Source organism: Spodoptera frugiperda, chromosome 28, assembly GCF_023101765.2.
Source record: "Spodoptera frugiperda isolate SF20-4 chromosome 28, AGI-APGP_CSIRO_Sfru_2.0, whole genome shotgun sequence".
NCBI classification, from domain to species: Eukaryota; Metazoa; Arthropoda; class Insecta; order Lepidoptera; family Noctuidae; genus Spodoptera; species Spodoptera frugiperda.
In genome coordinates this window covers 3,648,206-3,670,085 of record NC_064239.1, presented here as the reverse complement: position 1 = coordinate 3,670,085, position 21,880 = coordinate 3,648,206, and the positions used below count along the sequence as shown (strand labels likewise).

Below are 21,880 nucleotides of genomic sequence, written 5' to 3'. Positions count from 1 at the left end.
TAAGGTACATTTTTGTCTGGCTTGTTCATTATACATTTAGATTGGCATGGAAACACTCGCATCAACATTAATTGGTTCATGTTCTAGGGTTGTTGAATTTCAGCGATTCATTGAATGTATTTAAAATTGTCATGTTTTTTTAATTGAATTTTATTTTAATTGCCAGTAACAAATTGCATCGTTATTCGATTAACAGATGTGGTAGTGATATTGGACTGAGTTTAGAAATAAGCTCAGCATATGACAATAGACTAAACTCATTGTATCAATCTCGTTATATAAATGGTAAAAAGTGTGTGTTATGTTACAAATGTGAACTGCTATCAAGAAGTAAAATGACACGTGATTACGTAAAAATGTTGAATCATTCTGAACAATATCTATGTGCTGATAACATACTCTATTCAGTTATGAAATCACATTATAATTTAAAGAATTTTATTATGTTTACGTTAATATGAGTATTGAATGGACTGTATCAATACCTGATAGTGTCTCACGTTTACTCTTACTCAAAGATATTATTTGCTCTGCTCTAAGGGTTTAAACAACCAATCTGTCGATAGAACTAAGTGATCAATAGAGACTTAATTTTGATACATTTCGTTTAGATCTTGTATCAAAATACCATTTTTATTTACGTAGTCGAATCTATAGACGAACAGGTTATGTAAAATTATTTTATATTAAGACTGTTAAATAACAGCGCACAATATAATATATTACAATATTATAACAGCTTCATCTACAGTTATAAATATAACACAAAACGAGTTATTAGTATGACAATTATATTTCGATAACAGCAACGTCTCGAGACAGCCCTAAATGACAAGCGCTATAAAAATATACTGTTATTTTCCTACATCTCCAGTATATGTTGTATATGTTGAGCAAACAGTAGTATCGGATTGTTTCTTAATATTACACGTAGTTGCGTGAGAAGTTATAATAATGACATTAAATGTGACAGAAGCGGAAAATGTGGATAATGTGCCTAAAAAAGGGAAGACTTATGTCCAAGTGTTGGTGGCTATTGTAGGTAAAATATTGTATTATTTTTTTATCTAGTGTAGTGTACTATCTGTTTTGTTGTTATTTATTTTTTCTTTGGTGTTCCAAATTTAAATGTTTAATTTAAATTATCATTTGTTTGTTGTTGTCTTGACAAATAGTGTAGTTTTTATTTTAATGTAGTAGATATATATGATATGATAGTAGGTACGTAGTTTAGTAGATGTAGTAAGAAATTGATATTTTTTTTTTAATAGTGGCGGTGACATTGTTTTGGTGTAAACACTAGAACATAGATCATTTGATGAGACTTATGTTCAGCAGTAAACGTCTCGTGACTACTTTGATGATAACTATTCAAGTAGTATGACATTTTTTTTATTATTTTATATAATATGATGAGAAGTGCTTTCTCTTACAATTTTGTTTAATATATATCTATACGACTGTATAAAGCTGAAGAGTTTTTGTTGGTTAGTATTTGAAATATCGGAAACTACTGGTCCGATTTAAATATACTTTTTGTATTGGACATCCATCGAGTGCATTCATCGAGAAAGACTATAGGCTATAAAACATCACGCTGTGATCAACGGGACACGAGAACAGAGCGAGTATAATTTTACAACTAAAATATAATTTGACATCAATATTTCGTTAAGTAAATTAAACATATCTTTGTAACTTTATCAAAATAGATTCAGCAATTTACGCATTAAACTGTCACAAAATACATTAAAATATAACAGTCATGATTTTGACAGCACTTTAAACTAAACGAATTCTAAATACAATGTCATTGAAAATTCTACTTTAAAGAAACTAAGCAAAGTCACAATTTTAATTATACGTTTTGTGTGAAATGTTCCTACATCACGGTCCTTTGTTGGCTGGCCCGCTATATATTGCACGGATCACTTTGGCGAACAAAGGATATCTCATTACTCCTATAATTAGTAAGCTTGGCACTTGTATTGTTTTGTTGTATGACTAATTAATGCGCTAGGAACTACTGCATCTCGTTCAAAAAAGGAATGGAACCTTAAAAATATTATTATGGAACTTAGTATTGTTTTTTTTTTTTATTTAGTTTGTAATGTAAAATCGATAGCAGTAATTATTAGTTGTGTGTGACAACACTAATAAAATTGTTGTTTCTGTTTTGGGTGTCATATGTTTCTGAACTAGTATATTTGTAAATGCACCCACGACACAAAAGATCCTAGTATAGAGCAACGATAAAAAAAAAACGAAAAAAAATGTGACATACCTACTTAATAATAGACTATTGTGCCAAATGGGGTAGATTAGAGTTAGCTATTTTTATACTACCTACCACAAAGCTTATGGCTCGCTTCATGGTAAGCTGTCACCTAAGCCAAAGTACCCTTGCAACACCTGAGGCACATTTTGGTGCTTAAAAGACATTCATAAAAGGAGGATTTTTGGTGGTTTCTAAACTTCTTTTTCGCCTCTCTAAATAACTTTGCTCTACGTTGGGTAAACTAAATTAACAACTATTTGATTACGAAAGCAATTAGTTTATCGATATTGATGTATATTTTAAATGACGACAAATGTTTACAAATGTGGTTTTAATATAACACGGCGCAATTAACGGGTAAACCCTGATGATAATGTAGGCTAATGCACAATCACATTTATAGGCATCACAGTTTAATGTATCATATAAAGAAAAATATACTGCTTTTTTACTTGTTATGTTGTTAAATGAGCAGAGGGATTACCTGATGATAAGCAATCGACGACGGAATACTAGAGGTATTACATGTGCATTGCCAGCCTTTTAGGGGTTTTTCCTAAATTTGAGGGTTGTTGAGAATTCAGGTATTGTAGATTAGGGAGATTGAAGACAGCGTAATCGGGCCACCTGTAACCTAACTCACGCGTTATTTCACGACGGTTGTTTGTGAGGCCGTGGTATCACTCCGGTCAAGCCGGTCCATTCATGCTGAAACATGGTTCTCCCACATTTCTCACTAAACAAGAATACTACTTTTAATATCATACTGTTTTTTAAAAGATGGTACGTCTATTCATTTGACCCATATTGAACCTACTATACTACAGTACAGTGTTTATATATACTAAATATGTATGTATTCTACGTATAGTATACTTTACTCTTTCATTTATCATTTGTAGCGAACACCACAATCCTGACATATGGATTTCAAGCGGGATGGGTGTCACCGATGACAAAAGTTTTACAATCAGAGAACTCCCCTTCGGGCTATCCGTTGACAGATTATGAAATATCATGGATAGCCAGTGCCATCTGTTTGGCGGCCATGTTTGGAGTCTCTCTATTCACTTACATTGTAGACAAATATGGAAGAAGAGTTGCAGTACTACTCACAGCTGCGTTACAAGCGGTAAGGGTTTTGGCTACCAAGAATAATTTACCTACACTGTTTTAACTATGATACATAATACATTGAACAATTTCAAATTGGAGAGATTTAACAAATATTAATTAGTTTATTTTGAAGAACGAAATTTCTGAATTAGAAAACTAGACAGATAAATAAAATTCCTCACTGTTTAGGCATATGGCCATCCTAAAAAGTGTGCTGTTTTCAGCATTTGGTTATTCTAAGCGTGATGATATTATTTAACAAACACAAACATTGTCAATATAATGGCTTTATAATTAATGTCACTTCTGGTTTCTAGGTGTCATGGATATTGAAACTATCTTCAGCACATATAGGAGTTTTAATCACAGCCAGACTCCTTGCTGGACTTGGTGCCGGCGGTTGTTACAACGTAGTACCAATGTACGTCAGGGAAATAAGCCAGGATGACATAAGAGGGGTGCTCGGATCCTTCATAATTCTGTTTCAAAATATTGGTATCATGGCAATGTTTGCAATGGGAGCGTACTTGAATTACTACACTGTGTTGTGGATCGTGGTTTGGGTACCAGTTTTAACTATACTCCTGATGTTGAAGGCACCTGAATCACCAGCCTTCTTAGTGAAAAAGGGAAAGAGTGATGTAAGTATTAGCAATCACTACTTCTAGATTCGTCCTTATTGCTTACAAAATAAAGGTCCCCAAAGTCAACGTTACCTCTGATAATTGACTCGGCCTCATTCTGCCGTTTCAAGACATCTACCTCAATTTCCTGAGAAAACATTTGATTTATTCGTTGTCTCAATTCTAGTTGGTTTTTCTTTTCTCCTGACACATTTATATACTCCAATTACGTACGTAGTCCACGCAACAATTCTCTCTCAGACCGTTAACACGAGTTCATTACGGCCAAGTGATATATTCGTTCAGAAAGCTACGGTAATGGGGCAATTTACTAATCCATTAATAACGCAAAACATATCTGGGTTGGATAGAAATGACGAAACATAATGTAAATAATAATAAACTTTTACAACAAATAATTGAAATACTTCTTTCATTTAAGGTGATTTAGCGCCTGTTTCACTACCTTCATATAAGTGCCCAATAAACTAATGTGATAGATAGTGCATACAAATTACATTCGTAATTGAAAATTGTTTCAATACATAACGGCTATGCAGACATTGTGACACAAGTCCTTAGTATTTTAACTAGCTACATTGTATTTTGATGTTGTAACTAATATATCTTTATCAATTCGCTTCCGAAATCAACAACAACGTCATCATTGACACGTCATCAACGTGACACTGACAAAAAAACATGAATTTATGACCGAGCCCGCACAATGCACGTGTGATTTCCCAAAATGAATGTCATTGAATTGTTAGGCGGGATCGATAGATACGTGCTCTCCTATGCACGGATGACTATTGGAATACTAAAAATAGAATGATATCCATTCCCAACCAAATGAAAGTATTTTGACCTCAAGAATGGTCACGAGCAAAATTATTTTAAATGTTTGGATCGTTGTTTTTTAATGTCTATCATATTACATTATCATTACACAAAAAAAAAAACAACGGTATCTAATGCAAAATTTAAAGAAAAAAGGTTCTACCCTGCTCCATCTGCGCTTAAGATCTGTATGAGATGTGCATAATTGATATCGGGTGAACCAAAAACCGTGTTCCGTAATACTGAATTTTCCCCTGAGAGAGCAACTTCAAGAGCAGGAATGTGGAACATATTTCCTGTTAGAAGCATATAGTCAAAATATAAAAACGTCTACCATAGCGTAGATAGGGCCCAAGGTATTCCGACGTAGAATTCTTTCCAGGCTCGCAGTTCGTACCGAGCATATTCCAATAAATTCATTTTATTTTTAACATTCTCATAACAATAAAAGATATTTGTCTTCCTAGAGCAGCGAGCAGCTGTGACCTGTACTTAGTAATATCATTCGAGATTTACATATGAATTTTCCTTTGTCGTACAATAGAAGTTTTGCGAAATACAAAGTAAATAATTTCTGTTTGATATTACAGGAAGCTGCCAAAACAATAGCGTTTCTAAGACGATTGGATGTCAATGACAAAACAATACAGTCAGAAATTGAGTTCATGAAAAATGAAGAAGCAACTTATGACTCGCTGCCGAAGATTTCTTTCAAAAGTATATGTGAGTAACCAAGTTTGTTCCTCTGTCTTTTTTAATATCTCTCGAAGATGAAATATTTTGATCAGGATAAAGGTGAAGTGAGAGTCGATACGACAATAGCTCATTTACACTTTTTTTTGTGAGGAGAAAATCCGACGTCTTCTTCCCTCTTGGGCGAGGCGAGAAGAAGTCTCTTACTGACTAAAAACCGCCCGGTTTCTAGTCCTGCTTTTCGAGCCGGAGCCCCGGTAATACACTAGGTAGTCCGCAGCTCCGGAAGTTCATTTATACTAAGATGATATTACACGTATTTACCACAAACAGCCAAATAATTTTGAAATAAAAATTAATGCAAATAAGTAGTAGTGAGACAAAATATTAAGGATTCACCCTGATTGCTATAAGTAAATCAACTTCTCAAAACGGAGTTTAACATTTCAAACACTTGTTAAACGGCTCTTACAAGACGTTTAGCCTGTCAAGATTTATGAAATTCTCTTAGTAAATCTTAAATGTGTTACGTTAAGTAGAAGTTAACGCGTCATATATGATATAAACTTAAACTGTTTTAGCAGTTTTAGCTTATAATTTTGTGAGGACTTTATTTATAAACGCACTGTTTATTTATGTCTGCCTAAGTCTAGTTTAAAATAAGTCGTTTGTTCCTCGTACAAAATTGTCAAACAACGTAACCGTACTGTCAGCCTTCTGGGTACATTCCCCGTTGACATCAAAGTGAATGAATTTTTAATGTAAATCTCAGTCTTTACACTAGTTTTAAAAAACCTGCAAGAGTTTGATAGTTGTAAGTAACTAATTATAAATGTTTTTAATTTACAGATCAAAACAAAGCATGGTGGCGTGGCTGTATGCTAAACATAATATTGATGACAATAAGATCGAATAGCGGTAACATGGCCACTTTGAATTATGCGCCGGCCATTATGAAATCAGCCGGCGTCACGTGGAACCCAGAGCTACAGACGCTGAGTTTCCCCGCAGTTATGATCCTTGCCTCGTTTATCTCAATGAGTTGTGTGGAAAAGTTCGGTCGGAAGGTAAGAAGTGTTCCAAAGTAATTTTGATAAATGTGTTTGTACGAGACTAATCTCTATTTCTGATCGGATTAGAACAGAAATCTTCCCTTTACTTTACTTTGCTTTTTTTGGACGTTTGTTTTTTCTCCTGCGGGGGATTTCGTTGAGCTCTGATTTGTAGGGTTTTTATTTTTGCAGCTTTTCTCGGGAATTTCTTTTGAGCTGTAAAAGTTTTTGTATATATGAGGTACGTTTTAATCATGAGCAATTAAATAGGATTTTAACTGTTTCTAAGCCGATTTTATGTTTAACACAATTTGTTTTTAATCGCTTAGAAATGAATGGAGATAATTTAAAATGTATTTTAAATGAGATTTATACTCGTAGTATCAGCGCTTCAGAGCCGTACTATGTATATTATGTTCATTATAATAGTCTGGTTCAAGTTATAAAGCATTATTAGTAGTTAATGAATAATAATGCGAGTGTTTAGACCACAAAGTGGTGGTAAATCAAAGCAATTAAACAAAAGTAAATACAGAGGTATGGGTATACTAGTTACTACCCAAAAAACCTTTTTAGTCAACAACCATTGCGGTCCGGTGTTAATTCGTAATTCACGTTGATAATATTAAATTCTCATTCAAAAGTTTAATTTCGGTAATACCGCTGCTATCTCCATATAGTCCGCTTGGGATATTAACCTGATTCTGTGTAGCTTTAGTTCGTAAACCTATGTATTAAAGGATATATTTGAATGATAATTTTTAAGCTAAAAGTTTGTAGACTTTTTGTCGGCTACGTATTGGTATTGTGGTAAAATGTGTAGCCTATTATTCTGTTTTTAAAATGAGAATAAGTTGCATAAACGTAACATGTCGGTTAATTGAAAGACACAGGTAATTTGAGTCATTTTTATAAAACTACCTACATATTCATGGTTATGTTATGAGTTACATGTAAAAAAGTGATTAGTTTTTCAAATACAGATCTCAGTTTTAGAACGTTCTAGATAGTACTGGGAATTTGATAATTTCCATAATAATTACGAGCTATCAATGAAGCGTATTAAGTGTAATATGCGTATTATTTGAATTTACATTTTATTTTTTGTTATCATGGAATTTTGGATTATAAAATTGTCACAGTATAGTTGCAATTTTAATGATGATTATTCTTAGATAATTATAGCTAGCTATAACCTTGATTTCTTTTACAAATTATGTTACCTACTTCTTACCTTTGTTTAACTAAATAAAAGCAAATTTCTGAATATATACTATGTTAGGCTGCAGTGATTGTTTACAGTTAGGTGTATAATAAGAATTGTTCCTATTAGTCAAGATAACCACCCATACAACTTAATATAAAAGGTATATTATATAGCTTACAACGTTCTATATCCAATTATGTCTAACACATAATTAGACATGACGATTGACGTTTTATTTATTATTATGAGTGTCTTTCCCTCTCTTTCACTCTTATCAACAATACAGAGGTTCGTGATCGTTATTACCCCTTGAACTTTCGATATAGACCTCTAAAGTACTATTCAGAATAGAATGGTTCTTCACATCACAAGATATGAAGCGTATATTTCTTTTTTTGAGAAATTGAACGATATATTTTTCTGTCATTTTAGAAATGATATTAGCTCTGTGGCTATTAGGTTTCTGGACCAGTGATTATATGCATTGATCTCACGCTACGTAGCACTAAAGCCAATATTAGTTTAGGATTGCATTATTGACTTAATAGGGTTTCAATTTATTACTTTTCAGTTTACCTTTCTTTGACATTCTATTCAATATTTTATCAATGGATTTATTAGGCATGAGTTGCTATACGAGTTATGTCAAGTTTAATGATACAATACGTTTTGTTGTAAAATAACAATGAATATCTGTGTAATTTTTCATGTAAGTTACAAAAGGTTTTAGATTTTGGTTTAGGTACCTCACATACTTACTTAAGAAAAGCAGGAACAAAGCCACTTATTAAAAAAAAAACTGCGACTTGATCAAGTCACTGAATGCAGGTCGCTTCCATCCGGCCTATCAGCAGTGGACGTCTTATGGCTGAAATAATGATGATGATGATGAAAAATGAAACTATCACCACTCATTTATTACTACCAACCTTTCACTCCGACTCTTTCACTTAAAATAATCATCAAAATTTCCTAGACTTCCATTGTATAACTTCACATTTACAATTGAATGTAGATCAGGTTTGATACGGTATAACCTATCCCCCTATTCCCCACATCGACTTTGTGAATCGGTGTAAAAATAACATTTCGGGTTCAAAGGACGAACGACGTGAAAAGTGTGGGATATCTGGCTCATTGCCAATACGACAGACAAGCTTTTCCCAGTTGATACAAGTTGGAAGGACAAAGTAGACGATGCCATTTTTGTAACCCTTAAACCAAACTTGTTTCTAGCTAAAATTAAATCAATTTTGTACTTTTTTTGTTCCTGTGTTTTGCTTTATTTGTGGTGGGTCGAATTTTGTTCACTATCTCTCTCTCGTTTGGTGGTAAGCGATAAAGCATGTGCAACCTTCTCACATGGGCCTTGAAGGCACCCAGGTTATACTCTGAAGACAGAGTTCAATACATATTTTGTTGCCATCTATACTTCCAGCGGGTGTCGTTAAATCCGACTAATAATGTAGTCCCTATAAATGTCATCATCTTCATTAACAGCCTATTAATGGCCACTGCTGACCAAAGCCTCTTCTAACACGAAGAAGATTTAGGCATTAATCACCAAGCTTGTTCAATGCGGATTGCTATAAATAACCTAACCTAACCTAAAACTGTTTAAATTGGTATACCACCTGTCAAAATAGAGATTATGGGAAACCCACTTAGGTAGAGGAGGCACAAAGTCTAGTAGTGGTCTGCTGTTAATGTCGATACAGAAACTAGTTTTCACTAGAATAATAAACATGAATTCCAATAATTTGTGCAGAAATTTCAAAGCAATCCATCCAGTTGTCATATTTTCCCTGTTATAACCAATTTGTCGCTCATCCGCTTCGTAATTCGATTTAACAATAAACAGCTTTTTATCTGTCCCTTCTGTAATATCGTGATCTCTTTGATTTCTTATTTCCTCTCTCTTGGACGAATCTCGTCATTTTCTGCATCTGTTGCTTTGATTAAATTCTTTACGAACTCAGCGACAACTTCATTTTGTCTCTTACTAACTGTACCGGTGCCAATTTATCTTCCATCTTTTATTAGTTTTCCGTCTTAGTACTACCAAGACTTGTTTCTATAATTAGTTTTAGGTTTTTTGTTTTGCTAGGTGTGCTTTCATTAAAATGTAATAAGGTAAGAAAATAGTGGTCTGTCTCAGAGACAGATTTTATAATTAATGTTATTTTAAGCTAGCTTTCTTGGTTTTTATTAATTAAGATCTAAATTATGGACTGTGGACAATACGTAGGTATTACACAAGTGATGACTGCAACATTAATCTTAAAATATGTAAAATACTATATCGTGAATTGCAACTATAACAGCACCTAAATAACGTTCAAAGTCAAATGACCCATATACAATGAGGAAAACTATACATAAAAATAAAACAGAAAACATTATAGAACTTCGAAAACGGGAAAAAGTCTTATGAACCAAACAGACTGGTCAAAGAAGATACTTGGTTATCCAACTTACCGAAACATTAAAAACTTACTGCGAACTTTAAGTAACGGAAAGGGAATATCTCTCCCAATAAATGTTTCAAAGCTCTCAAACTCTGGAATTGTTAGAAAGGTGCATATCAGAAGTTTATATAGACAACTCGGTAATTACTAAACAAAGTGGACTTTCCTGTCCCGTTTATTATGGAAACTTTGTGACATCGTTTTGTTTTATTATATTTCCAAGTTCTGGAAAGTAGGAATAATAAATATTCTATAGTAAGTAAATTGTAAATTTTATTGTGTTAGACTGTTAGATTAGCATCGAGACTTTTTTGTGTGATCTACAAATTGTTATTTCGGGTCTGGGTGTCATATGTATGTGAACTTGTATGTTTGTAAACGCACCCACGACACAGGAGAAAATCAAAGTGTGGGGCAACGTTCAAAAATACAAATTGAGTAAAGATTTATTTTCTGTCTTTTCAGCCCCTCATCATCATAGCGTTTGCAGTGGCAGTCGTGTCACATATAATCCTGGCTACCACAATGTTGGTTCAGCACCAAGGTAGTTCTACACCAGGGTGGTTACCCGTGGTCGCCATAATTACATTCTTCGCCGTCTACGCTGGCGGGATTTCTCCAATGCCGTACATTATTATGACCGAGATGTTTAATTTCCAAGTAAGTATTTACTTTAAGAGTTTTTAAGAATTCTAATGTGTTTACAATTCTATTGTATTTCAAATCACACAGACATATCCTACTACTGTTTGTTTGTGTGTTTGTTACAATTCTTCAGTATTTTAAATCACACAGACGATGTCTGTCTACACACTGTTTGTGTATGTGTTACTTCTTCAAGCAAAGACTGTCGAAAGGATCGGAATCAAATTTGGAACAAGGGTAGATTATGGAATAATAAATAGGCTACTTTTCATCCCACGAGAATGTGGACAAAGGCGCTGGCAGAAACTAGTATTTCATTAAATCGTGCATAATTATAATATTTCCTTGATTGAAGTCAGAAACATTTTAAGGCTTGCTACTTTGTACCGAAGGTATCAAAATCGAAATCACAATAATACTTGAAAATCCCTTACACACATTTTCAACGAGAAATCTTTTGAGACAAACTATAAAATTAAATAATGAACTGTGTACCTTACTCTAAAAATACCGTATCACCAAAAACACAAGGTCTCGTTGACAATTTCATTCAATAGAAAAGGAAACCGTATCAAAATAGTGTACAATAAATTCAATGGAGTCTACAGTCCGGTAACCAAAATTGGTTAGATAATTCTAACTAAAAACCACAAGACAATCACAACAAACATGTTAGGGGGTCTCAAATGTCCATATGTAATTAGAAACTGTCAACCCGACCCGTAGACCTCAGGTAGTCTTGTTTCACGATCATTTCGAGTATTACTTATGCAGGTTCTTACTGTGTTCAAGTAGATTTATAGGAATACGGAGTAGCTAACCACGAACAAAGCCTGTAAATGGTGAAACTATCTGAACCCCGATTCCGACAATTGTATGTATTTCAAAGGAAATTTGTCTGTATAATTTTCGTCTTGCCACTTTAGACCTTTGATTGATTATTCGTGTTTGATCAGATTGATTTATTTCTTAATCGATCTGAATCAAACACGAATGTAAAGAAGAAAAAATTGCCGCCTTCTATTTTTTTAAGTCAGTTAATATCTTTAAATATAAGTGACTTCTCCTACATCTGAAAATACAATACTGAAACCGCATCAAAAATGTTTCAGCTAAACACGAAGTACTCGCCCATAAACATACATACATACATACATACAGGTCACACTGAGTACCGTCGTTTTTTTTTAAGTCGATTAAAAGCGCGTGAATATTTGATGCGTGAACACATTTATTCACTAACACCTTTTTCATATACGTAACGCGTGAAACCAATTAAAATGTAGCCTTGTAGAAAACCTTGAGACTAAACGACATTGAATTTGGTTTCTCACCTAACAGAACAGACACATGAAACATTTCAGCTTTGTCTTTGAGATAGGAACGCAAAACCATTGTCTGGTACGTTGTACGTTCCAATTCGAAAGACAAGTGGTGGTCACCTATTACGGAGTGGGCTTTTAGGGCGAAATACAGGCACAAATTCTCTCCTTCGTTTACCCTTATTTGAGTTCAATTTAAGGCACGATAATTGTTCGGTTTATTTTATAAAAGGCACTTTTTAGAACGGTAGCGTCTCCCCGTTTCGTATATTCCCTTAATTGGAAGCTTTGATTTATGTACTTTTCTTTTGGGCTTGTTTGAAAATTTCGCTTGTAATTTACGAAGCCATTATCTGCTTAGAATTATTCATAGCTTAAACGTCTTACAGGTATAAAAGCACTCAAAAACCTTTCAAACCTAGATCGTAGATAAAGCGATGATTTAAAAGATTTTTTGTTTATCGTTTTAAGGTTATTTCAGCCATGTTTCCCTTGAGCGTGCGAAAACACATTTTTCGTTACGCGGGCTCCCCGCCGCTATTTATAACAAAGATTCAACCGTCGATATCACATTTTTCACGGGCTGAATAAGTTTGTAAAGCTCATAGTGATTTTGTGAATAGATATTTAAATTTTGACTAAAAATAGCTCTTTTACTTTATACTTCCGTTACGTTGCTACTAAGAGTTGTAGGGGTTGTTTCTTTGTTGAACTTTTATGAAAGAGGTTTTATTAAAGATGGGCTATGGCCCATTAACATTTCATACTCATCGTTTACTTCAAACATTTATGTCACTATCTGATAAAAAAATCCATTATAAGGTAAATTATTTCTATTATATAATAACCACTCTCAGTCGTTCCATAAATTATAGTGTCACTTTGAATAATAAAAAATAAGCAATAAAACTAGACAGTCATGTAATTGGCAATTTTATTTTGTAAAGGTTACAGTCTATTATACAATGCATTGATCAGACTGTCATCTCAAAGTTTTCTTCAACGAAAAAGACTGTAAGGATTCGATAACAAATATGCTTGAATGCTTTCATTGTAAACCAACAATAAGAATGGCGTTTGGTTTCTCTTTTATCTGAAAAAATCAAAATATTTTACATCACTCAATTTTTCTCGTTACACTTGTTAACTTGTAGCGATGTCAGCTGAAACAGCGTGGCTTGAAAATATCAAAAAATAAATGCTTTATAACCGTGCAATTTATTTTTCGCTTTTATATGTCAATCTTTTGTTATAGCAATAAATATTTATTAATTTTGAATTGTATTTTAAGTCCCTTCAACTAGCTAGCAATTACTTTGAGCGAATTGAGTTGAATAAAACAATTTTTAAGAAGTTTATGATTACATTTAGTTTGAAATAAGAATGTAATCATAAATTGATATAGTTCAGTAACATTTATGTGACATTTAACATTTAAGTTTATATAAAATATACGTATACAGGTGAAAACCTCAACTCAAACAAAAAAAAAATGATTAAATAATAAATAAATGAGTATAATAGAGTTCTAATTAGTAATTGACATTAATAATTCATTTTATTGAGAACAAAGGTTTATTCTTCATAGTTATAAAGTATGTAAATATTAAGATGTGTAGATTCTCATAACATACCTACAAGTAACATATTATTTTTAAACAACTGCGCTTATGATATACTCAATTATTAATAAAATTAATATTTTTTAATAATATAGTTAATGTGTATAACAAAGACTTATATTGTGTCTACATGTCCATGTAACTACGTGATAGGTAGATCAAACATTGCATTGCGATAGTAACAAACAAAAATTTATTCTACTATGCATAAAATAACGTTCATTTTCGTAGAACTGAATAATAATAAGAAGACGGAATATAGACTATTCTGTCATTTGCTTAACTATTAAGCTGTGTTTACTTCTTAATAGGCTAGTTTCCTACTAGTCAAATTCAATACTTTTTTCGAAACGTCAAAAACGATATTTTCTATGAACTTTGTATGAAATACTCTATTATTTTTACGTCAACTTATTTCTAGAAATTTAGCTAGGAAAAATTAAGTGGTTCATCATATTTATGAATGAGTATTTCTGAATATTTTATTGTATTGAAAAGTTGTAATAATTCATTTTTGACCGAGGATACTACCCAATTGTGTTGTTGTGTTTCTGTTTAATTAAGGTGTTAATACTTCAGCCTCACCTTCGAGTAATAACCAATGCAACGTAACTTTGTGACTAAACTGATTCAATTAGATTTTATAACAGAAACCGTATATATATAGGTGTGTAACAAATACGAATTGTTTTTCTATATTTTAAGCTGAGTCATCGAAATGTAATTAGACCCTGTCACATGAGAATTGTACGAAAAGAAAGCCGAAATATTTTATGTGCCTGTAAATATTAAATCGACATCGATTTTCGAGGTAACACGTAACTAGGTGTTGTAGTTTAGTCGAAGCTTATACTTATGTAAAAAAAAAACATATTCATATTATACAACTTATAATTGTAGATTATAATGGGTGAATCAATCAGCTGTTGTTGTGGTATTCCATACATATGAAATTTTATTTAAAAAAAAATTTGTTTATTTAAAGCTAGGAAATGAAAAACTCGTGTCAGTGTCACTAAAAATGATTTCGCTTTCTATTGTAATTGAGAATCTCATATGACATGTATGGCATAAATCGAAAATAAACAATACTATAGTGCAGTAAATAACCACAGCAAGTCTAAACACTACCTAACGCACAGATATAATCGGGCACAGCAAAGTTCCCGCCTAATTAGATTCCACAAGCTCACGGCAGAGTTCTAGCCGATTTACATGTCTACTCTCGGGAATTTGAATTTAGAACTGCGCTAGTTGGAACGGTTTTTCTATCTCCCTAAAATGGCGGCACGCGACACGACGCAGAACTCTAAATGCTTTTCCTACTTTCTAGAATTTTGGGTCTCACGTACTAAAAGATTGGTTTGGAATTATAGCTAGGGCGTGTAATGACTCTTTAGATTTCGATTTTATGTGGCTTCTGGCTTTAATGTGGTAGTTCCTACTACTAAAATAGTACTATTGGACTATTTTTTGTAGTTTTTAGTGTAGGTTTACGGCGCTTAAGCGTGAATGATTGCGTTGCCACTTGAATTCGTGTAATAATAATTATGAAATATAATTTATTTAATTAAAATTATAATGTATCTCATGAATCAAAAGTTGCATGTAGATATGTTTAACTACTTTCATCATGACATTAATATTCTCAATGTGCAAGTTTGTTTGTTTTACGTTTAGTTGTTTTTCCGTCAATCACACTGAAACTACTGAACGGATTTTCATGAAATTTGGTATACAGACAGGGTATGAGCTGACTTAAGTGATAGGATACTATTTATCTTACGGAAATGTAGGTGAAGCCACTGGCAGAAGCTAGTGAGTAATAAAGATGACCCACAGAAAAATTATCAACGTTGCTTTCGTGTTGTTCAAAAACGCATACATTGAAAAAGAAAAATACTTCCCATCAAGATTTTGAAGATTTTAGAAACAATGAAGTTTGGTAAACCGATATCCATCCTACAAGCAACTAATGGGTGTTGATCAAGTTTCAATGCCATATTTCATTTCAATCTAAAGTCAACAAACATTTCTTTTTCGCCTTTAAGTCAAGTTGAGTACTATGTATGAGACTATTGCCACAGGGAAAGATATTGATTGCAAAATACAGGTCATGTGTTTTTTAAGAATTTAAATTTGAAAATCTGTGTGAGTGCTCTTATGTATTGTATACCTCGGTCTAATACTCCGAAGAGGAAAAAAATGTAAAAGTTGAAAAATCATAATAGGCAATGAGACTTTTAAAGTCATTTATTTTGATGTAAACATAAATATTATACAATATCACATCAACAGCCCATCAAGGTTTAATGCTTACACCTTCTTCGTCTATCTAATCAACAAGCTTAGCGATTTCAAAGTTATTATTAGAAACTAGCTTTTGCCCGCGACTTCGTTCGCGTGGAATAGTGACTTCCGGCAAATTTTTGGTTTTAACAACATAGTTCCCGATCTCGCGGGATCTCTTCAAAAATGAGATGTGGAAGATATTCCAGGGAACTCTTCAAAAATCAACATAATGAGCTCTGCGTTTGAATTTAATAGATGTATACTCACTTAGGGCATTGAAAAAATAGTTTAAAAACGGACTTAAACTAACTTAAAACTAAAAAAAGCTACGAATTACGAATTTATAACAATTAAAAAAGAAACTATATTACAACCTATCCTCTATGCTATAATAACCAAGCTTAAACTAAATAATTTAAAAGAAACGACTTAAATCTAATCTAATTAATTTATAAATTAGACTTACAATTTTATTAAAAAAACTAACTACAGTAACTACTAATAATCGATATCAAACTAAACCTACGTTAAATAGTTTAACCAAAAAACCAGGAAAACCCAACAAATAAACTTATTAATTGACAAATACAACGAAACCAATTTAGAATATACGAAACAGCAGGACCACTACAGACAAATAATCATACGACTGATAATACACTTCTTTTACGATAGTACCGAAGCGCTCGGCCGATACCCAACCAAATGAATGTAATCTAACATATGTCCTTTCTAAGGTTCTAAACTATATCTGTACCAAATTTCAACCAAATCCGTCAAATAGTTGCGGAGATTAATGGTATAAGCATAGAATGTTCGACGTGATTCTTTAATTTGACATAACTTTTTTATTTATGAACCGATTGACATGAAACAAACACTAAATGTAAATTTAAGCATCCCACAATATATTCGTGAAAACCGCATCCAACTCGGATCAGCCGTTTCTGAGATTAGCGCGCACAGACGAACAGACAAACAGACAAACAGACAAACAGACAAACAGACAAACAGACAAACAGACAAACAGACAAACAGACAAACAGACAAAAAAAAGTTAATTACATTTTTGGGTTCGACATCGACATAACAATAACCCCTGCTATTTTTTTTATTTTTATTTTCAATGTACAGACAGCACTTTTCTACGATTTTATTATATGTATAGATGATAAGTCCAGGTTTCCTAACAATGTTTTCATTCACCGTTTGTCAGTGGTATTTAAATAATCTTAGAAAGTACATATACCTAACTTAGAAAAAGTCACTTAGTACATATACCTAACTTAGTACATATACCTAACTTAGAAAAAGTCACTTAGACTGCCTCGTTGGCTGAGTGGTTGCAAGTGCGACTGCCGGGCGAGGGGTCTCGGGTTCGATTCCCGTATCGGGCGAAGTATTACTGAGCTTTTTTCGGTTTTTCGAAAATTTCTCAGTGGTAGCACGGAGTCTGGAAATGTGCCCGGTATATGGCAATAAGCTCACCACCTATTACATGGGACTTACAACATAAATTGTGAAAAGTGCGTGTATATTGGTATTATGTACCATAACGTGCACCTCTGCCTACCCCTTCGGGGATAAAAGGCGTGACGTTATAAAAAAAAAGTCACATTGGTACTTGCTGTTGGTAGGTTTAGCATCCAGATACAATTATCTTTATTAAATAAATTTTATTCAACAATTCTACCACATATTAATATATCGAAAGTGATAGCTTTCCAAAACGTAGGATAACTTTGAAAGGACCATCAATATTCGTCGGTTTTAATGTTTTTAGCACACAAAAGGGTTTTGGTTGGGTATCGTGATATAAAAGAGTTGTTTTATTACTCGTGCTATAATATTTACAGTTATACTTTGCCTTGATGATCGAGTGGTTGGGTTCAATGTCCAGGTCATGGGCTTACAAAGCCACTGTTTTAACGTTAGGTCTGAAATTGTGCCTAATACTGAGTGCCTAGTAGGCCATTAAGATTAAATTAATAACGTAACCAGCGAAACCTAAATGAAAAAGATTGTTGTTCAATCACTGTTTAATATTATTACTAGACAATTTTAATCGACAAACTCAATTTGACTGCACGGTTGGTGCAGGTGGCTGGGCAACCAACTACCACGAAACGTGTAGCGGGTTCGATTCCCGCACGGTGCAACTCTTTGTGTGATCCACATATTGTTGTTTTGGGTCTGAGTGTCATGTGTATATGAACTTGTATGTTTGTAAACGCACCCGTGACACAGGAGAAAATAACAGAGTGGAGAAACATTTTCTTAAAAAAAAAAAATCGAACGACAACACAAGCTAAAACCATGCCATATTTACTCAGTATTACAATAAGACCGTCACATTTTAGTTCTAAATCCACATGTACATTTGATGGCATGAATACCACACCTCAATCAAAACATACCTTGATACGTCGTTCCCTTGAGCATCATTACTTTGACCGTCTATTTGGACTAGTCGATTAAGGTCAATCAAATCGTAAGCGAGGACTATGCCAACAAATTAGATGCTTGAGTAAATTATAACCATGTACGTGTGGTGTGGTCGGTCGAAGTCATTAATTAGACATGTATGTATGTGTGTGTCCACCAAATGTCCACCAAATATCCACATAACCCATACATAGATATGTATGGGTTATGTGAATATTTTCATTACCCGATTGTGAAGGTCCTGAAAGTATTATTTCACTGAATAATGAGTTAATGTAAATCAGATACTATATATATATTATACACACTGAGTGTTGTTTGTGAACAATCTATCTGGTTTTAACACATTGAACGCCGTGGTGGTCACCGGTGACCGACGTTAGCTGAGGATTTGCCTTCAACAGTTTTCTATTGGCAGTCAAAGACTTTATAATATTAAAGTAGCAACTTCTAATTGTGCGACAGCCAATAAGTGCGTTTCTGGGTGTCTTTAGGGGAATTAAAAGCATTGGGAAAAATGCTCTTAAAGAAAATGAAAGTTGATCAAATTGATTTCTTATGTCGCTAACAGTAAAGTACATTTTGCGACCTTGGCATACTTATAACAGTACTTCTAGCAAGTAACTACAATATTTCGGTCTAAAACATACGCATTTCATCATTTAGATGGTACACGTAGTTCTAGCATATAAAACGTAAATATATTAGCAGAACGCTTAACTTTTCATTTAGGTAATGTCTAGGTATTCAGACGTCCCTACCAAGAATTTCAGAGTAAAATTAATGAAAATAATTTGTTAGTACACATATTAAGAAAATGTGTTTATTTATTTACTAGGTTATTCTATTTAGTTAGTTGTTTCTAAGACATTTTTGTAGTGAAGTGTTTATGTATTAAATCATATTTTTGTTGAAGTAAACGTAGTATCTGAACGTGTGAACGAAAATACCTAATAAATAGTAACTTCACAGATTTTTCAATAATAATTACTACTGATACTATTACACTTTTGACTTTCTCAACTAGGTCAAGTAATTCGAGTTTACATATCAAAGTTAAAAGTCAAAGTCAAAATTATTTATTTCAAATAGACCGGAAAGGCACTTTTGAACGTCAAAGTTATTCTTCCACGGGGATACAGTATGTAAAATTAACAGAGTGATTAAATTAAGTACATTTATTTGACAATGAGTTGATTCTTTTATGGTATGAGCCGGTAAACGAGCAGACGGATCACCTGATGGTAAGCAATCGTCGCCGCCCATTGATGGCCGAAACACCAGAGGCGTTACAAGTACGTTGCCGGCCGTTTGGAGGTTAGGAATTTTAGATTTGTTGGGGAATCGTGGACTGAAAACATTGGGAAGGTGGTAATTTTTCTCATCATTTTCTTTTTTCATTTCAGATACGAGCAAAGGTAATGGGTGGTCTGGTCACACATGCGTGGTTCATGTCGTTCGTCGAGCTACTCTCCTTCACAGCCATTGCAGATTACTTGGGAACATACTCTGTGGTCTACATCTATGCTGGACTCAACCTAGTTGGAGTTATCGTCGGTTTTATATTCTTGCCAGAGACCAAAGGAAAGACATCTGAACAAATTGAAAATGATTTAGTAAAGAAAAAGTGATATTTTTTTTAAAGTTTTATTGTAGAAAAATGTTGGTCTTCTTTGAGTTAAGAAGATATTTGTGAATAACTTACATTTAAGTTTAGCTTTTAAAAGGAGTCATAATATGACTCTTTTACGATACTTATCTGAATACTATTATATTATTACGAAGTTGAATTTTGTTTTATGGAATAGGTGGCATACGAGCAAACGAGTCACCTGATGGTAAGCGATCAGCGCCGCCCATGGATTTTTTTTTAAAGAATTTGAACATTATTTAAGATCAATTCTCGAAAATGTCACCTAAGTTTATAATTTCTCGATCAACATTACGTATATTATACAGTTTTAATGTTATATATACATGGATATTATACACAGTTGTATAACAGGTATAATATTTCTAAAATTTCTCAGTTTTCTCTGTTTGATAGTTCTGTGATCTTTGATAAATCTTCATAAAAGTACATATACAAAGAAATATTTTTATATGAAAATAGTACAAAAATTCCAACGTAATATTTATTTGCTAACACCTTTTATAAGTGTAGCATAAAATTCAAGTCTTAGTTGTTTCTTTGTAAAACACTTTAGACTCTAGATAATAGCAGACTATTACAAAGCGAGGTTTAAGTGGTACGTAGTATTTCAAAGGATTCTTGATTTTATATTGTAAAATGAAATATTTCAATATTAATATTATGTTTAAAGTATTTCATTAAAAGAATAACTTCAAAAGGCAACGACGTAGGATATTAAATATTTTATTGATTTTAGCGTTTTCCAGTAGCAAATGTATATTAATGTATGTGACTTAGTAGTCTTACTGCGCTTACTTAAGTATGCATCTCAGGTACACATATACCAACAATTTCGACAATCGACTGCAGGGTTGGCGCGGTGGCTGGGCAACTGGCTGTCTTGCAACGTGTTGCGGGTTTGATTCCCGCACGAAGCAATTCTTTGTTTGGTCCTCAAATTGTTGTTTCGGGTCTGGGTGTCATGTGTATGTGAACTTGTATGTTTGTTAACGTACCCACGACACAGGAGAAAATCCTAGCGTGGGGCAAAGTAAAAAAAAACCGAAATGAACATTGTGGGTAAAACATCGTTTGACTTCTCATCTTTTTATTACAGGATCGTTTCTATTTTATATATATTTAATATCCTATCTCCATGTCCTATCTCTTTTAAAGTTCACAAATTATATGCTAAAATATTAGTATCCCTCTAATATTATAAATGCGAAAGTTTGTGAGTAAGGATGTTTGTTACTTTTCACACAAAAACTACAGAAGGGATCGGCATGAAATTTTGTAATAGGGATATAATATAATGGTCTGGAATATCAGACAAGCTACTTTTTATCCGACGGGAACCCAGGCGAAGCCGCTGAAAGAAGCTAGTAGTACTAATAATACTATTGTACTTAAAATATTAAGGCTTTACAATTTCATTTTTATTTGTTAAGTACATGAACTGATGTTTTTGTTTAAGTAGAAAAAGAAGAAATTGTATTTTTTTATTAAATTATGATCTATTTACTTTTTAATGTTATTATTTCAATTTATAATATTATATCTTTTTATGAAATGAAAATGTCATCATAAGTTACGCAAGATATTTTATAGAAAAAGGTAAGCAAATATCCAGCTTGAATATAA

The 21,880-nt window shown here is 33.1% G+C and overlaps 2 protein-coding genes across 4 annotated transcripts in view; one reads left to right on the top strand and one right to left on the bottom strand.

The window, feature by feature from the left end:
- The window catches only part of LOC118264958 (uncharacterized), a 157,653-nt gene that overhangs the window by 63,028 nt on the left and 72,745 nt on the right, over positions 1 to 21,880 (bottom strand). The gene's annotated exons all lie outside the window — the stretch shown is intronic.
- On the top strand, positions 812 to 21,760 carry LOC118264957 (facilitated trehalose transporter Tret1-like). Of its 2 annotated transcripts, none has more exons than XM_035577630.2 (7): positions 812 to 1,042; positions 3,181 to 3,410; positions 3,712 to 4,035; positions 5,448 to 5,580; positions 6,400 to 6,617; positions 10,743 to 10,937; positions 20,010 to 21,760. In XM_035577630.2, the coding sequence occupies exons 1-7, from the start codon at positions 955 to 957 to the stop codon at positions 20,232 to 20,234; spliced, it is 1,413 nt and encodes a 470-aa protein (XP_035433523.2). In that variant the 5' UTR covers positions 812 to 954; the 3' UTR covers positions 20,235 to 21,760. The 2 variants fall into 2 exon arrangements, with proteins under 2 accessions (XP_035433523.2, XP_050561949.1); XM_050705992.1 differs by having other exon boundaries at positions 815 to 1,038.

Bases quoted from the DNA above. Each gene is read 5' to 3' on its own strand.
- LOC118264957 (XM_035577630.2), top strand. From the start codon at position 955: ATGACATTAAATGTGACAGAAGCGGAAAATGTGGATAATGTGCCTAAA. The intron at 4,036-5,447 runs GTAAGTATTAGC...TTGATATTACAG, and splicing joins TGAAAAAGGGAAAGAGTGAT to GAAGCTGCCAAAACAATAGC. The intron at 6,618-10,742 runs GTAAGAAGTGTT...CTGTCTTTTCAG, and splicing joins TGGAAAAGTTCGGTCGGAAG to CCCCTCATCATCATAGCGTT.